Raw genomic sequence first — 15123 nt, forward strand, 5'->3', positions numbered from 1 at the left:
CCTTAGCACTTTCATGCCTGAGGCTCTGAGGTCCTAGGTTCAATCTCCAGCACCATCATAAACTGATCAGTGCTCTGATCTCTCTCAATATCTCTTTCTGATAAATAAGGAATATTTAAAAAGAAAAAAACCAGTAGGGCAGGGATAGATAGCATAATAGTTATGCAAAAAAGAGTCTCATGCTCCAGGCTCCCGAGTCCAAGTTTCACCATAAACCAGAGCTGAGCAGTGCTCTGGTAATAACAAACAAAAACAATCATACTTACCATAATAGGTACTTGCAGTCATAGATACAATCCAGAAAGCTAAAGAAATGCAAATGATCAGGCTCAATATAACGATATTAGTTATCATCTTTATATACTTCTTGCATATGTCGTCAAGCTCTGTCATGGAAAATAAGGCTAAAAAGCACCTGGGGGAGAAAATATACAGCGTTTCTGAGGGGAAAAAGATCATTTAAGTCGCCAACAAAACATTCGTTTACAGCTGACTCTAAATGCCATCTTCCACGGACCGAAACAATATAAAGTCAAACGGTTTCTAGACACGGGCACAAGTGGAGCTCCAAGTCGTATGAGCCAGGTTAATGCCTCGGGGGAAAAAAGCAAAGCACCTGTCCTCACTCTGTGATGGTCACTTCACACCTGAGCTCCGCCACCAGGAAGGTGAAAGGGAAAAGCGGGAGCAGCCAATCAGCGGCCGCGGAGAGAGCGAGTTCCGCCCCCGCCCGCCCCTCAGTCGCCCTAAAGGGACTGGGATCCAAGATTAAGTCCTTTTTTTTTTTTTTTTTTTTTTTTTTTTTTTTAATTTTTTTTTTATTAAAGAAAGGATTAATTAACAAAACCATAGGGTAGGAGGGGTACAACTCCACACAATTCCCACCGCCCAATCTCCATATCCCACCCCCTCCCCCGATAGCTTTCCCATTCTCTATCCCTCTGGGAGCATGGACCCAGGGTCATTGAGGGTTGCAGAAGGTAGAAGGTCTGGCTTCTGTAATTGCTTCCCCGCTGAACATGGGCGTTGACTGGTCGGTCCATACTCCCAGTCTGCCTCTCTCTTTCCCTAGTAGGATGGGTCTCTGGGGAAGCTGAGCTCCAGGACACATTGGTGGTGTCTTCAATCCAGGGAAGTCTGGCCGGCATCCTGATGACACCTGGAACCTGGTGACTGAAAAGAGAGTTAACATACAAAGCCAAACAAATTGTTGAGCAATCATGGACCCAAAGCTTGGAAAAGTGGAGAGGAAGTATTAGGGAGGTACTCACTGCAAACTCTAGTATACTTCTGCTTTCTTACTTTGGTGCCATACTCCAAACTCAGTCAATTTCTGCTTTGCGTTTCTACTTCTTCCTGAAATTCTCGGCGGCTAGCCCGGCGTGACGGAAGGCGATCACGTCGGGACGACAGGAAGAGCCTCCCTCCCGGATACCAGGCCCAGCCTACTGGAGCCCAGCCCAGAGGAACTCAACCGGCTGCCAGCGCGTTAGCTCCTGCGGTTTGCTTCCTTTGCGCATGCGCCGGGGCGGTCCGAAGGCGTGGCCTCGCTCACGTGAGCCTTTAAAAGGCGGCTCCCGGAGCTTCCAGGCAATGATTGAAGCTGGCCTTGGACTGTCAGTACTCCCCGGATAACTGCGTCTTGGGTTCTGTGCTTGACCCACGTGGAAGAGTAAAGCCAGCTCCGGGGGAGTAACAGGATAACGGAGTGCAAGTGAATTTAGATCCAGGGAGTCCCTTGCAAAATTACTATTCAGGGAGTCAGGCGGTAGCACAGTCGGTTAAGCGCAGGTGTGCAAAGCGCAAGGACAGTGTAAGGATTCTGGTTCGAGCCCCCAGCTCCCCACCTTCAGGGGAGTCGCTTCACAAGCGGTGAAGCAGGTCTGCAGGTGTCTTTCTCTCCCCCTTTCTGTCTTCGCCTCCTCTCTCCATTTCTCTCTGTCCTATCCAACAATAAAACAAGGGCAACAAAAGGGAATAAATAAATATTAAAAAAAAAAAAAGAAAAAGTTGGTTGGGGGAGATAGCATAAACAGATTATTAAAAAAAAAAAAAATTACTATTCAATGTGGTCCTGGAGGTGACACAATGGATAAAGCACTGGGTTCTCAAGCGTGTGGTCTTGAGTCCAATCCCAGGCAGCTCATGTACCAAAGTGATGCATGGTTCTTTCTCTCTTCTATCATTCTTCATGAATGAATAAATATAATATTTTTTAATACTATATAAGTGGACCAGGTAGTGAGGTACTTGGTTGAGCGCATACATTACAGTGTTCAAGGACCTGGGTTCAAGCCCCCATTCCCACCTTCAGGGGAAACGCTTTATAAGTGGTGAAATAGGGCTGCAGATCTCTCTTTTCCTCTTAATCCCCCCTCCCTTTTCAGTTTCCCTTCATCTCTATCTGAAGTAAACAAAAATACTGTTCTAAAGCTTTTTTCATTCACAAAGTTTATGGGATCTATTTGTGTGTGTTTTTCCCCAGAAGTAGAAATATTCATACTGTATTTTAGAAGCAAAGAGTTAGGATTTAGCATATTTATTTTAAACTATTTACAACGTGTGAAAAAGCATTGCCTGCTAGAGATGTAAAGCTAGAGCTAGACAAAACTCGCATCGTTGAGCTCTCAAATTATTGCCACAACATTTATATTGTGAAAATATCTTCCATGCACAGAGTGTATGCATTCAGCCTATTCCATTTAAAAAGCAGGACATCAGGGTCTGGGCGGTGGCACACCAGGTTGAGCGCACACATACCCTGCACGAGGATCTGGGTTTGGACCTCCTTTTCACAAATGGTGAAGCAGGTCTGCAGGTATCTTACTATTTCATCACCTCTCAATATCTCTCTGTCCTATCAAATAAAATTAAAAAAATAAAGGCCACCAGGACTGTCGGGGAGGACTCCTAGTGTGAACACCACGCCCCAACAATAACCCTGGTGGCAACAAGTTATTTATTTTTAATTGAGTAAAGTTTGGGGCCGAGCCATGGCACATTTGGTTAAGTGCATACATTACCACCCCTGAGAACTTAGGTTTGAGCCTCTCCACTCTCCACCTGCAGGGAGAAGTTTCACAAGCTCTTTCTTCCTATCTTCCCTTTCCTTCTCAATATTTATCTGTCCTACAGGGGAAAAAAAAAAAAGCCACCAGGAGCATGGATTCATCATGCAGGCACCAAGCCCCAGTGATAACCCTGGTGGCAGAGAAAAAAAGGATTGGGTATGTGTGTTACTTTGCCTGTGAGAGGTTCCAAAATACCTTCCTTCATAATCAGTAATGGAGCTTAGTGGTGCTCTGAAAAAAAAAAATAAAAAGGGAGGTGAGGTGACTCAGTGAAAGAGCATTTGCTTGAGACACTGGTACTTTTATTTTTTAATTTTTTTAATTATATTTATTTAGTGGATAGACAGTCAGAAATTGAAAGGCAAAGGACATGATAGTGAGGGAGAGAGACAGAGAGACACCTGCAGTACTGCTTCACCACGCATGAAGCTTTCCCCCTGCAAGGTGCTCCAACCCTGGCCCTTGCATATTGTAACATGTGTGCTCAACTAGGTGCACCACCACTGGGCCTGACACTGGTACTTTTTAAAAAGGTTTATTTTATTTATTACATTGGAGAAAGTTTCACATGAGGCAGAGAAGAGATAGCACCAAACCAGAACACCACTCCTGTATCATTAAGTACTAGAGATCACACTGGGAACTTCAGGCTATTAAATATTTAATATTAAATATTTTTAATTGGTGTATTGCACTAAAGTCAAAGACTCTGGGAGGGTTCAGGTCCTGGAACATGATGGCAGAGGACCCAGTAGGGGTTGTATTGTTATGTGGAAAACTGGGAAATCTTATGTATGTACAAACTATGGTATTTACTGTCGACTGTAAAATATTAATCCCCCAGTAAAAAATAATAATAAAGAAAACATTTAAAAAATAATATTTGTAGGATAGAAACAGACAAAAGTTGAGAGAAAAGAGAGAGGTAGAGGTAGAGAGAGAGGGAGAGTTCTGCAAGCACTACTTCACTGCTCATGAAGCTTCCCCCCTATAGGTGGGGACCTAGGGCTTGAACCTGGGTCCTTGTGCATGGTAACATGTGTGCTCAACCAGGTAACCAAGGTTATGCACATGATATGAGGCCAGAGCCTGGCCCTTACCATATTGAAGCAAGTATCAGTGCTATGATATCTCTCTTTCTCTATATTCTCTACTTATATCTAAACATGAAATTAAATAGTTTTAAATTTGACGGTTGGGAGGTGTCATAATGGATAGTCTTGGGTCATGCAAACATGAGATTCTGAGTTTCATCCCCAGCACTGTCTGTGCCAGAGTGTTGCTCTGGTTCTCTCTCTAATGAATACATAAATATCTAAGGAAGTTTAAAAATCTGACTGCAGGGAATTGGGCAGTAGCACAGTGGGTTAAGCACAGGTGGCACAAAGTGCAAGGAATGGTATAAGGATCCCGGTTCGAGACCCTGGTTCCCCACCTGCAGGGGAGTCGCTTCACAGGTGGTGAAGCAGGTCTGCAGGTGTCTTTCTCTCCCCCTCTCTGTCTTCCCCATCTCTCTACATTTCTCTCTGTCCTACCCAACAACAACGATATCAATAATAATAACAACAACAATAAAACAATACAGGCAACAAAAAGGGAATAAATATTAAAATAATAATAACTATAATGAAAAAAAGTCTGACTCCTAACTGGGAAATGTTATGCATATACAAACTATTGTATTTTACTGTCAACTGTAAACCATTAATCCCCCAATGTTGGGAAATTGTGAGGATGTGCTTGAGCTTGGCAGAACTTGACCTGAGGAGTGCATCTATCCTGTCAGTCTCTACCAAGAGGTTGAGCAAGGAGGGATGGGAGTAACCCCAAAGGTGTGCCCCATCTTATAAGACTCCCTGTCTCACAAAGCACCCCGAATTCCTGATACTATGGCCAATAGGTAAAAAGAAAGGGGGAGATGTCGGGAAATTGTGAGGAGCCTCACAAAGCATTAAGGCAGCTCCCCCTGTTCCACCCTGCATTCCTGATATGTTGGGAACATTCCTGATATGTGTGAGCCTGATAGAGCTTAGGGAGAACCACCCCCATCTTTGGATGGAGGTCTGAGAGGATAACCTCTTGGTAAGTCTCTCTCAACCGAGGTGAGCATAAGGGGGGAAACACAGACTTGGTTCTTTCCTTCTTGACTCTCAGGCCCACAGATACCCCAGTACTTCCCTCCATTAACTGCAGGCCACATGGCCACAGATTCACTCATTCAAAGTCACCTTTTGATCACAGAAGAACACACCTTATCACACACTTCATCACACACCTCAGACCCCAGACAAGAGAAATTCCAAACTATATGGCCTTTTGATATCCATCTTCTCTCTGTCTCACCCTACGGGTTTAACCCCTATGCTTCTCTCAAATACCTTTGGATAATTAAGTTGCTTGTGTCATGGAGAATAACTGTCTTGTATCTCATCAATTCCTGTCATACCAGCCCCCTACCTTAGGGGCATGACAGGTTAAGAAACCTGTAATTTTTTTTCTTAGGTTAAGAAACCTGTAATTTTTGTCATATTTCAACAATAATTACCTCCATTGCTTTTCTATTTAGCTCATGTCCATTTTGCTAATAAACGGACTCTAGGATTCTGGGACTCAAGGACTCAGATTCTAGATTCACGCTAAGAGTCCCCTGGTGTCTTTTACTTCGTGTCACCCCTGTCGTGAGCGAGAAAGAACCAGCCCGTTACCTTTCCCCTGGAGGCCACCCTGCCGGAGAAGGAGAGAGACACCCCGAAACTGATACTATGGCCTATCTACATAATCATTGTTTTGCCTGAAAGATCCCCATTCATTCCATTCCTTTGATGTATCTTCTTTCTACCCTCCTTTCCTCCAGGGCAGTATTAATCTCACCAGTTAAAACCCTCACAACAGTTGCTAAGGAAGTTCCTACCTTTCCAGCTCCATTTTGCCTTTTTCCACCCCTTTCCTAGCCATTTCCGTTTCCGACTTGCCACTTCCGGGTCTGTCGTTTAAAAGCCGTGGCTATCTTATCAATAGAGTATTGCATTGTCTCATCATGTGTTTTGTTCCTGAGTCATCTCCCCTGCGTTGATGAGTGAGTAGCAGCCCAGGCTGGCTCCAGTCAAGTTCTCTCCAACCCAGAGAGTACATGCCCGGGAAGAGGCACCTCCACGCTAGCCCGGCACCCCAGTAGAGAGATAAAAAAAATCTGACACTTATGACTGATTTCACATTTTATTTGAAATTGTTTGCCTGGGCTAATAGTAACTAATTTACCCTTACTAATGTGTTTGTGATCTTCTCCTATTAATTACTAACAACATAGTAAGAGGCAATTCAATTTCAGACATAGTATTTAAATGCATTACCCCTTAAGAGTGATTACTTACTGGGGGCTAGCAGGTGGTTCAACTGGAAGTATGCACATTTTACCAGCACAAGGACCCAGCTTCAAGTCTTAGGTTAACATATGTAAGTGCCTGTAAGGGATGTGCATGTGTGTGTTGGGGGAAGGGGTTCAGGGACACTTCATGAATGTTGACACTATGGTGTCTCCCCTGTCTCTACACACACACACACACACACACACACACACACATCCACAGTACTGCAATGTCCACCATTACACTGGGGCTGGGCTCAAACCTGGGTTCAGTGCATGACAAAGTAGGCCTAAGTTCTCTGTCATTAAATAAATTAAACGTAAAGACACAAATGTTCATCTACTACTAACAATATGTAACAGTAACAATAGTAATTTCCATGGAGAAACATTTTTAATATCAACATACACAGAATACATTTTTTTGTGGGTACAGAATGCAATTATCTAATGGACATTATAAAATCAATTTTAGAAAGTCTTCAGCTATTTAAAAAGAGTCCCATATTCTGGCATAAAGCTGAACCATTTTCTGTATTTATATCAAAATTAAAATTTACCCGTATTCTAACATCGAGAGATGATACAAAAAATACCAACATTATAAAGTCTACCAAAAAAAGATCAATATTGACCTTATAGAGTATCTTTTCATGACACATACATTTATTTAAAAAGATATATGTATATATCTCTATATATATTTATGATAGCAGGGGAAAGAACCAGAATATCACACTAGCACATGCTATGCTGGGGATCAAATTTAGGACCTCATGCTTGAATGTACAGTGTTTTATAATGCATCACCTCCCGGGCCACTATGTACACCTTTTGAGACACGTAACTTGCCATATCTGATAACGTGATTCATATGGTTAACAAAAGGTTGTAAATTGGAGAGCAAAGATGAGGATCTGGAGCTTAAAGGCCTGTATTCCATCTATAACTTTCTAGATTATTGGCATATATATATATAGCTTGTACCATTTGGAATGTGGTGGATATCTGGATGAATTATATTAACAAGTACTTCCTCCCCTGTAAATCAAAGAAAATACCACCTATCACACAGTTGCTCCTCCCCACTCTCCGGGGTCAAATGGGGCTTGTTGACTGCATTAGATGCCACCACTCCTGGTAACCAGGTTTTTTCTTAAATAGATAGAAACAGGGAGAGAGAGGAGAAGTTAGAGGGAGAGAGAGACACCTCTGTGTCACTCATGAAGCTTACCACCTGCAGATTGGGACTGAGGGATTGAACCTGGGTTCTCGTGCATGGTAACATTTGTGCTCTACTGGTGCATGCCTGTCTGCCCCATAGTAGTATACTCGTAAAGAACAAAAAAGAAAACTAATAGATGTCATGGTACTTTAATAAAATTTCTCTAAATTTAATTTTTTTTTTTTTAAATAGCAATGACTTTTATTACTTACAAGAAGACAAAAAGGAGAAAAGGGCACAATTCAATCGTGGCTGAGGAGGTGTCTCCCAAAGACAAGTTGGAGACTCTGAACTCAAAATGTAATTTTTAAAAACTGGTGTTTTATTTTTTTAAAATCGGTATTCTTTTGTATATCAAATAAACTTCAGTACTTTGAAATATTTAGCTTCAGTGTATTTTATTTAGCTGTTTTCCTTTTTTTTTTGAAATATACTTTTTAATCTTTTTTTAAATTTAATTTTATTTTCCCTTGCCTTTTTTTATTGTTGTTGTGGTTATTGTTGTTGTTATTGATGTCGTTGTTGTTAGATAGGACAAAGAGAAATGGAGAGAGGAGGGGAAGACAGAGAGGGGGAGTGAAAGATAGACACCTGCAGACTTGCTTCACCACCTGTGAAGTGACTCCCCTGCAGGTGGGGACCTGGGAGCTCGAACCAGGATCCTTACGCTGGTCCTTACGCTTTGTGCCACGTGCGCTTAACCCACTGCACTGGCCAACTTTCTCCTTTTTTTTTTTTTAATGTTTTACTGATTTATTATTGAAAGAAATGAGAATGGGTGTAGAGGGAACTAGAAGATCATTCTGAAATATGTGCTGCTCAGGACTGAACTTGGGACCTCATGCTTCAGAGTCCAATGTTTTCTTTTTAACAATGTTTCCTTTTTTAAAAAGATACAATTAAAGATACAATTAATAACAATCTTGTGCAGGAGAGATAGCTCACCAGAAGGTGCTTGCCTTGCCATGCATGTGACCCAGGTATCAGTCCTGGCACAACCTAAGAGGTGTTAAGATCGAACTAGGAGAAACTATGGTCATGTGATAGTGCTCTCACTTTGTCTCTATTTGAATGAATAGGTTAAGTCCAGCTTTCTAATTCTAAATATAACTTTTCACTGTAAAAAAAAAAGAAAAAGAAAAGGTTAGTCTGGAGTGATGTGAAATAACACATATATGAGGAGCCAGTTTCTCTCTTGCTCTATATTTCTTTTTCTCTCACACCAAAAAGGTTGTTAAACATGTTTATTTTTTTTCCGCTTTAAAGGGAAACAGTATCTTGCAAATTATGTAAAAAAAAATTATTATTATCCAGGTGTTGGCTCACCTGGTTAAGCGCACACATAACAGAGCACAAGGACCCTGGTTCAAGCCCTCGGTCCCCACCTGCAAGGGAAAGGCTTCACGGGTGGTGAAGCAGGGCTACAAGCGCCTGTCACTCTCCCTCTCTATCTCTGTCTCCTCTCTCAATGTCTCTGTCTCTATCCAAAAAAAAAAAGTTATTGCTCAGATAATACCATTTATACATTTATATAATACCATTTCTACTTATAAAAGTTTTTTTATTCTAAAAGTATTTTCTTATAAAATGTCTAAAATTGGGGGTCGGGTGGTAGCGCAGCGCAAGGACTGGCGTAAGGATCCCGGTTTGAGCCCCCGGACCCCCACCTACAGGGGGGTCGCTTCACAAGCGATGAAGCAGGTTTACAGGTGTCTGTCTGTCTGTCTCTCCCTCTCCATTTATCTCTGTCCTGTCCAACAACAGCATCAATAACAACAAATAATAACTACTACAACGATAATAAAAGGTCTATAAGTTTTCATTAAATTCCATCTCAGTAGCATCTGCTAAAGCAATTCACACATACTTCTTTTAGCGCATGTATCATTATATTATAATTAATAATTGCTTCTCGGGAGCCGGTTGGTGGCGCAGTGGGTTAAGCGCAGGTGGCGCAAAGCGCAAAGACCTGCCTACGGATTCTGGTTGGAGTCCCCGGCTCCCCACTTGCAGGAGGTCCCTCCACAGGTGGTGAAGAAGGTCTTCAGGTGTCTTTCTCTCCCCCTCTCTGTCTTCCCCTCCTCTCTTCATTTCTCTCTGTCCTACCTAACAACAATGACAGCAATAACAACAACGATGATAAACAAGAGCAACAAAAGGGGGGATTACATAATAAAAAAACTTAAAAAAATTAGTAGATGCTTCTCTCAGGAGACTTTCAGCAATTTAAAGGTAGAAAACTATGTCATATTCATCTTCATATCAAGTTCTAGTCTTCAGCTGGTCCTTTGATAAGACTACTGTCTACTAGGCATAGAATGAATGACCAACGTGGAATGAGTAACACGAATAGTAACAGGAAATAGTATAGTAGAGTAACAAGAAATGATAGCAGAAAAGAAACATGAAGATGACATGGAGAAAACACCAAGAAAGTTTACTTTCAAATTACTGAGTAGCAGTCCAGGAGGTGAAACAGTGACTTGCAAACAATATTAAAGCATATATCAGAATGCTGCTCTGGTCTCTCTCTGTGAGATAGATTATTATTATTTTTTTTTAATTTGATAGCGACAGAGAGAAATTGAGAAGGGTGGGGAAGATAAAGAGGGGTAGAGATAGAGAGACACCTGCAGCTCTACTTGACCACTCATGAAGCTTTCCCCCTGCAGGTGGGGACCAGGGGCTTGAGCAGATCTTTGGGTACTGTAATGTGTGTGTTTACCCACGTGTGCCACCGCCTGGCCCCAATAAAGTGATTCTTAAAAAAAAGGGGGGGGGAAATGGCAGGTGGTAGTACAGTGGGTTAAATGCACATGGCCCGAAGCACAAGGACTGGCATAAGGATCCCGGTTGGAGCCCCTGGCTCCCTACCTGTGGGGGCGGGATTGGGGGGTGGGGGGTTTACTTCACAAGTAGTGAAGCAGGTCTGCCTGCAGGTGTCTAGCCCACCCCCATCTTCCCCACCTCTCTTGATTTCTCTCTGCCCTATCCAACAACAACAATAAAAACAACAATGGCAATAAACGCGGGGGGAAAAATGGCCTTCAGGAGCAGTGGATTTATAGTGCAGGCACCAAGCCCCAGCGATAACCCTGGAGGCAAAAAAAAAAAAAAATGCACGGTAGTTCATCCCGCAGTCTCAAATAATAATGAAGACTAAGTAACTTTGTCAAACTCTTGCTTTTTTTACATTTATATATTTTTTAATTTTATATTAAGATAGCAAGATGTTATTGTAGGTAGGAACCAACCATCAGTAATTAATGTTCTGTTTTGTATTGGGGAAAGGTGACAAGTTTCATTAAAATTTATACTAATATATATTTTTTAAATTTTTATTTATGAGCAAGATAGGAGAGAGAAAGAACCAGACATCACGCTGGCACATGTGCTGCTGGGGATCGAACTCATACTTGAGAGTCCAAAGCTTTACCACTGCGCCACCTCCTGGACCACTACATTTATACTAATATTAAATGATCATTTGCCTAACTTATTTTGAGATATAAAATAATAGGCTTATTGATTATTATATATTTGAAACCATATTAGAAAAAAAAGTAGTGATAATTCCAAGTAGCTACAGCCAATATTTAAGATAAAATGACTAACAATTTTTAAAATATATATAAAAGGATTTTTTTTCATAAATATGTGTGTGAGGGGGCTGGTTGGTGGCACCTGGTTAAATGCACATAGTACTATGAACAAGGATCTGGGTTCAAGCCCCAGATCCCCACCTGCAGCTGGGGTTCTTTTTGAGTGGTGAAGCACATTTGCAGATCTTTCTTTCTCTCTTCCTTTACCAGAGCACTGCTCAGTTCTGGCTTATGATGGGATAGGGGATAGAACCTGGAACTTCGAAATCTCAGGCTTGAGAGTCTTTTTGCATAACCATGATGTTAACTCTCCCAACCCAGATGTCTTTCCTCCTCCCCTCAATTTCTGTCTTATTGAATAAAACAGAAAAGGAAGAAAGAAAGAAATATGTTGTAAGTGTCTGATAACTAAAAGACTTCCCTACCTTAGCTCTTGTGAAATCTAGTTGCCTGGGAAGTCTTCCTTATTTAAAGTATGGGTGAGGGATGGATACAGATAACATCATGGTTATGCAAACAGACTCTCATGCCCAAGGCTTCAAAGTCCCAGGTTCAGTCCCCTGTATCACCATAAACCAGAGCTGAGCAGTGCTCTGGTTAAGGGGAAAATACACACACATACACACACACACACACACACACACACACACACACACACACGTGCTAGTACTGTAAAAATAGTAGTAGACAAATGCTACTTTAAAAAATAATAATTCCAATAGTTGGAGAAAAAAGTCAACAGCAGGCAGGGGTAGATAGCTTAATGGTTATGAAAAAAGACTCTCATGACTGAGGCTCCACAGTCCCAGCTTCAATCCCCTGGCACTACCATAAACCAAACTCTGGTAAAAAACAAAACAAAACAAACAGCGATTAACTTTTTAAAAAAAGATTTGTAGCAATTTAAACTATATTTCTTTTATGTTTTATGTTAGGGTGTCAGAAGCTCACCAGGATTGAATTACTTCATTACACACTAACTTTTGACATGATTTTTATTTTTTTTTAATATTTCTTTATTGGGGAATTAATGTTTGACATTCAACATTAAATTTGACATGATTTAAACAAAGCTATTTTAAAGAGTAGTTCTGAACAGCTATTTCAACTGTGTTGATATAAAGCAAACCCTTTACTTGTTCAAGTGACTACAATCATTGTGATATTGTTATGTAAAATAACTAGCACTTGCATAGCTTTATCACAGACACTTTTCTATCAGGATTTTTATCAGGAACTACATTATATTCCCCAATGTGGTACAGCTGCTCTATTTGATTCTCATTACAAAAAGATAAAAAGCAAGCTAATGGGTAAGATAAACTAATTTCATATTAAATTATAAGTTGTAAAGTTCTAATACGGTGAATACTTTTCTTCAGTAATCAATGAAAAATTTTTATTTGGAGATACTTTCCTAGGATTAAATTTTACTGTGGGTTAATGGGGAGGGATGAGCTTAAGAGTTCTGTTATCAACACATGATGGACAGAGAGAGTACTCCTAACATGAAGCTGCAGATGCTATTAATAAATCAGTTTTTAAAATTGGAAATGTAATACTTTTATTATGAGAAAAAGAGTAGCATGTGTCTATTTCTTTAAGGTAAAAACTGGATCCTAATCTTTGCATGCAATCACACCTGCCTATGTTAGAAGGCAACCAGTCAATAGTCTAGGAGGCACATAAAGTCTTATCTAGTTTGGATGACTCAAGGGCATTTCACATTCAGAAATGTTGTTTGCAAAATATTTCCCAATCTACCATAAGAGGTAATATTCAAAGGCTATGATTAGTTCACTTTCACTGACAAGAAAAAATAAGATAACAAAAATTTAAACAGAAGAGCTTGCTTGCATCTCATTTTTTTCCTATAAATTTCCCAAATGATAATGCCAATAAAAACTCAGCAGTTCTTACAATTGGTGTATTGCACCAAAGTAAAAGACACTGGGGGGGGGGGTGGGTGGAAAACTGAGAACTGTTATTTATGCACATACAAACTATTATATTTACTGTTGAATGTAAAACATTAATCCCCCAATAAAGAAATAAAAAAAAAAACCAGCAGTTCTAACATTATATTTAATGTTAGTTAACTCCTACGTAGTACCTTACTTAGAATATAATATCCCAACTTTGGTACCAGGAAAACTTTGATTTCTACTATAAATTAAACACATTAGTTGTCAAAGACCATTCTTTATAAGTAGCTTAGAATGACAAAAACACAAAACATTTTGCTAACATATAATTACCTAGCAAAATTCTAAGCACATAATTCTTCTAAGGCACTTCTATTCTTTTTTTAATAAAAGTTTCATGAAAAGTCTTCCACTTGTCTGGGGAGATGGCATAATAGTTATGAAAAAGAGACTTCATGCCCAAGGCTCCAAGGTCTTAGGTTCAATTCCCAGCCTTAAGCCATAGCTGAGCAGTGCTCTGGTAAAATAAATCAACACAAAGGAAAGTTTTCCATTTTGGGCTGGAGAGATAACATAATGGTTATTCATGTGTTGGCCTTGAAATAGCTCATTTAGGTAGCTATACTGCTTTGCCATGTGCATGAGCCAGGTTCAATTCCTGCTCCCATAGCACTGAAGGAAGTTGCTGTGGTCTTTTTCACTATTTCTCTACCCCTCTCCTCTAAATTTTCCTAGCAAAAAAAAAATTTTTTTTTCATGCCTGAGGCACTGAGTCCCCAGGTTCAATCACCAACACCAATATAAACCATACTTGAGCTATGCTCTGATAGAAAAAACTTCTTGTGGTCCGGGAGGTGGCGCAGTGATAAAGCTTTGGACACTCAAGCATGAAGTCCCAAGTTCGATCCCCGGCAGCACGTGTCAGCGTGATGTCTGGTTCTTTCTCTCTCCTCCTGTCTTTCTCATAAATAAATAAAATCTTTAAAAAAAAAAGAAATTATTGATTTGAGTTTATAATCAAGTCTTATTATAGTCAAGTAATGATGTTACTTCAAGTAATACTTTACTACCCAATTTTGTGGTTTGGGAGGTGGCACAGTGGATAAAGCACTGGACTCTCAAGCATGAGGCCTTAAATTCAATCCCCAGCAGTACATGTACCAGAGTGATGTCTGGTTCATTCTCTCTCTCTTCCTATCTTTCTCATGAATAAATAAATAAAATCTTTAAAATAATTACTCAATTTTGCCACAATTCCCTTAAATATCTTTACCTTTGAAAAAAAATGGATGAGTTAATAATTTCTACATAGGTTTATCTTTAGTGAAGATACTCTTGGTCTGTTTTAGAGTTAGAGAATTGGCAACCTTTTGCTTTGTTGATCTTGTTCAAGAACCTTGAAATTTTCCAAAGGAAGACTGCTTTAAGGCCGTTGGTAAAATGTGTTCTGATGTGCCCTTAGGTAATATATTATTTGCTTCTAGATTCTTCACCAAGCACGTGACTCTGATCCATCTTCGAGTTGCTCTGCGCTCTTTCTGTAGGCAAGTTTTCATTTTCCTTCTTAAGCTTGCTATTTCTTTTTCCAGTTTAATTATCCTCCTTTTTGCCTCCATAGGATTCTTGAAGGCATAACTATGTTCAAGTAGTACTTGCTGACTACCAATGTTTGATTTTAAATTAGATGGTCCAGTTGGAGTACAACAGTTGCTTTTCTTCAAAAGATTCTTTGACTTGAGTTTCTGAGCCAAATAAAATTAGAAGGTTGAATGTAAATTATAGAATATCACAAAAAGGTAAATTTTGTTCAGTTTGGCATAATGGTATTAAATTAATTTGCATAATGCTTCTTAAAAAAAATAAAAGTTTTTAGTAGGACACATCAGGAACCCATCTCATGTATTCTTGGATTCAAGTTTCTGAATTGATTGAATTA

General features: G+C 40.1%; 1 protein-coding gene across 7 annotated transcripts in view; it reads right to left on the bottom strand.

Moving 5' to 3' along the window:
* The window catches only part of LOC103126682 (transmembrane protein 19), a 74814-nt gene that overhangs the window by 41212 nt on the left and 18479 nt on the right, over window positions 1-15123 (bottom strand). For 3 of the 7 annotated variants that reach the window (XM_060194937.1, XM_016194538.2, XM_016194540.2), the window contains exon 2: window positions 267-415. In XM_060194937.1, the coding sequence (XP_060050920.1) occupies window positions 267-415 (149 nt within the window). Of the gene's footprint in view, window positions 1-266; window positions 416-517; window positions 800-1449; window positions 1521-11910; window positions 14930-15123 lie in introns of those variants that run through there. The other 4 variants (XM_060194936.1, XM_016194539.2, XM_007537595.3 and 1 more) reach the window with 4 other exon arrangements.

Source organism: Erinaceus europaeus, chromosome 7 (genome assembly GCF_950295315.1).
Source record: "Erinaceus europaeus chromosome 7, mEriEur2.1, whole genome shotgun sequence".
Taxonomy (NCBI): Eukaryota; Metazoa; Chordata; class Mammalia; order Eulipotyphla; family Erinaceidae; genus Erinaceus; species Erinaceus europaeus.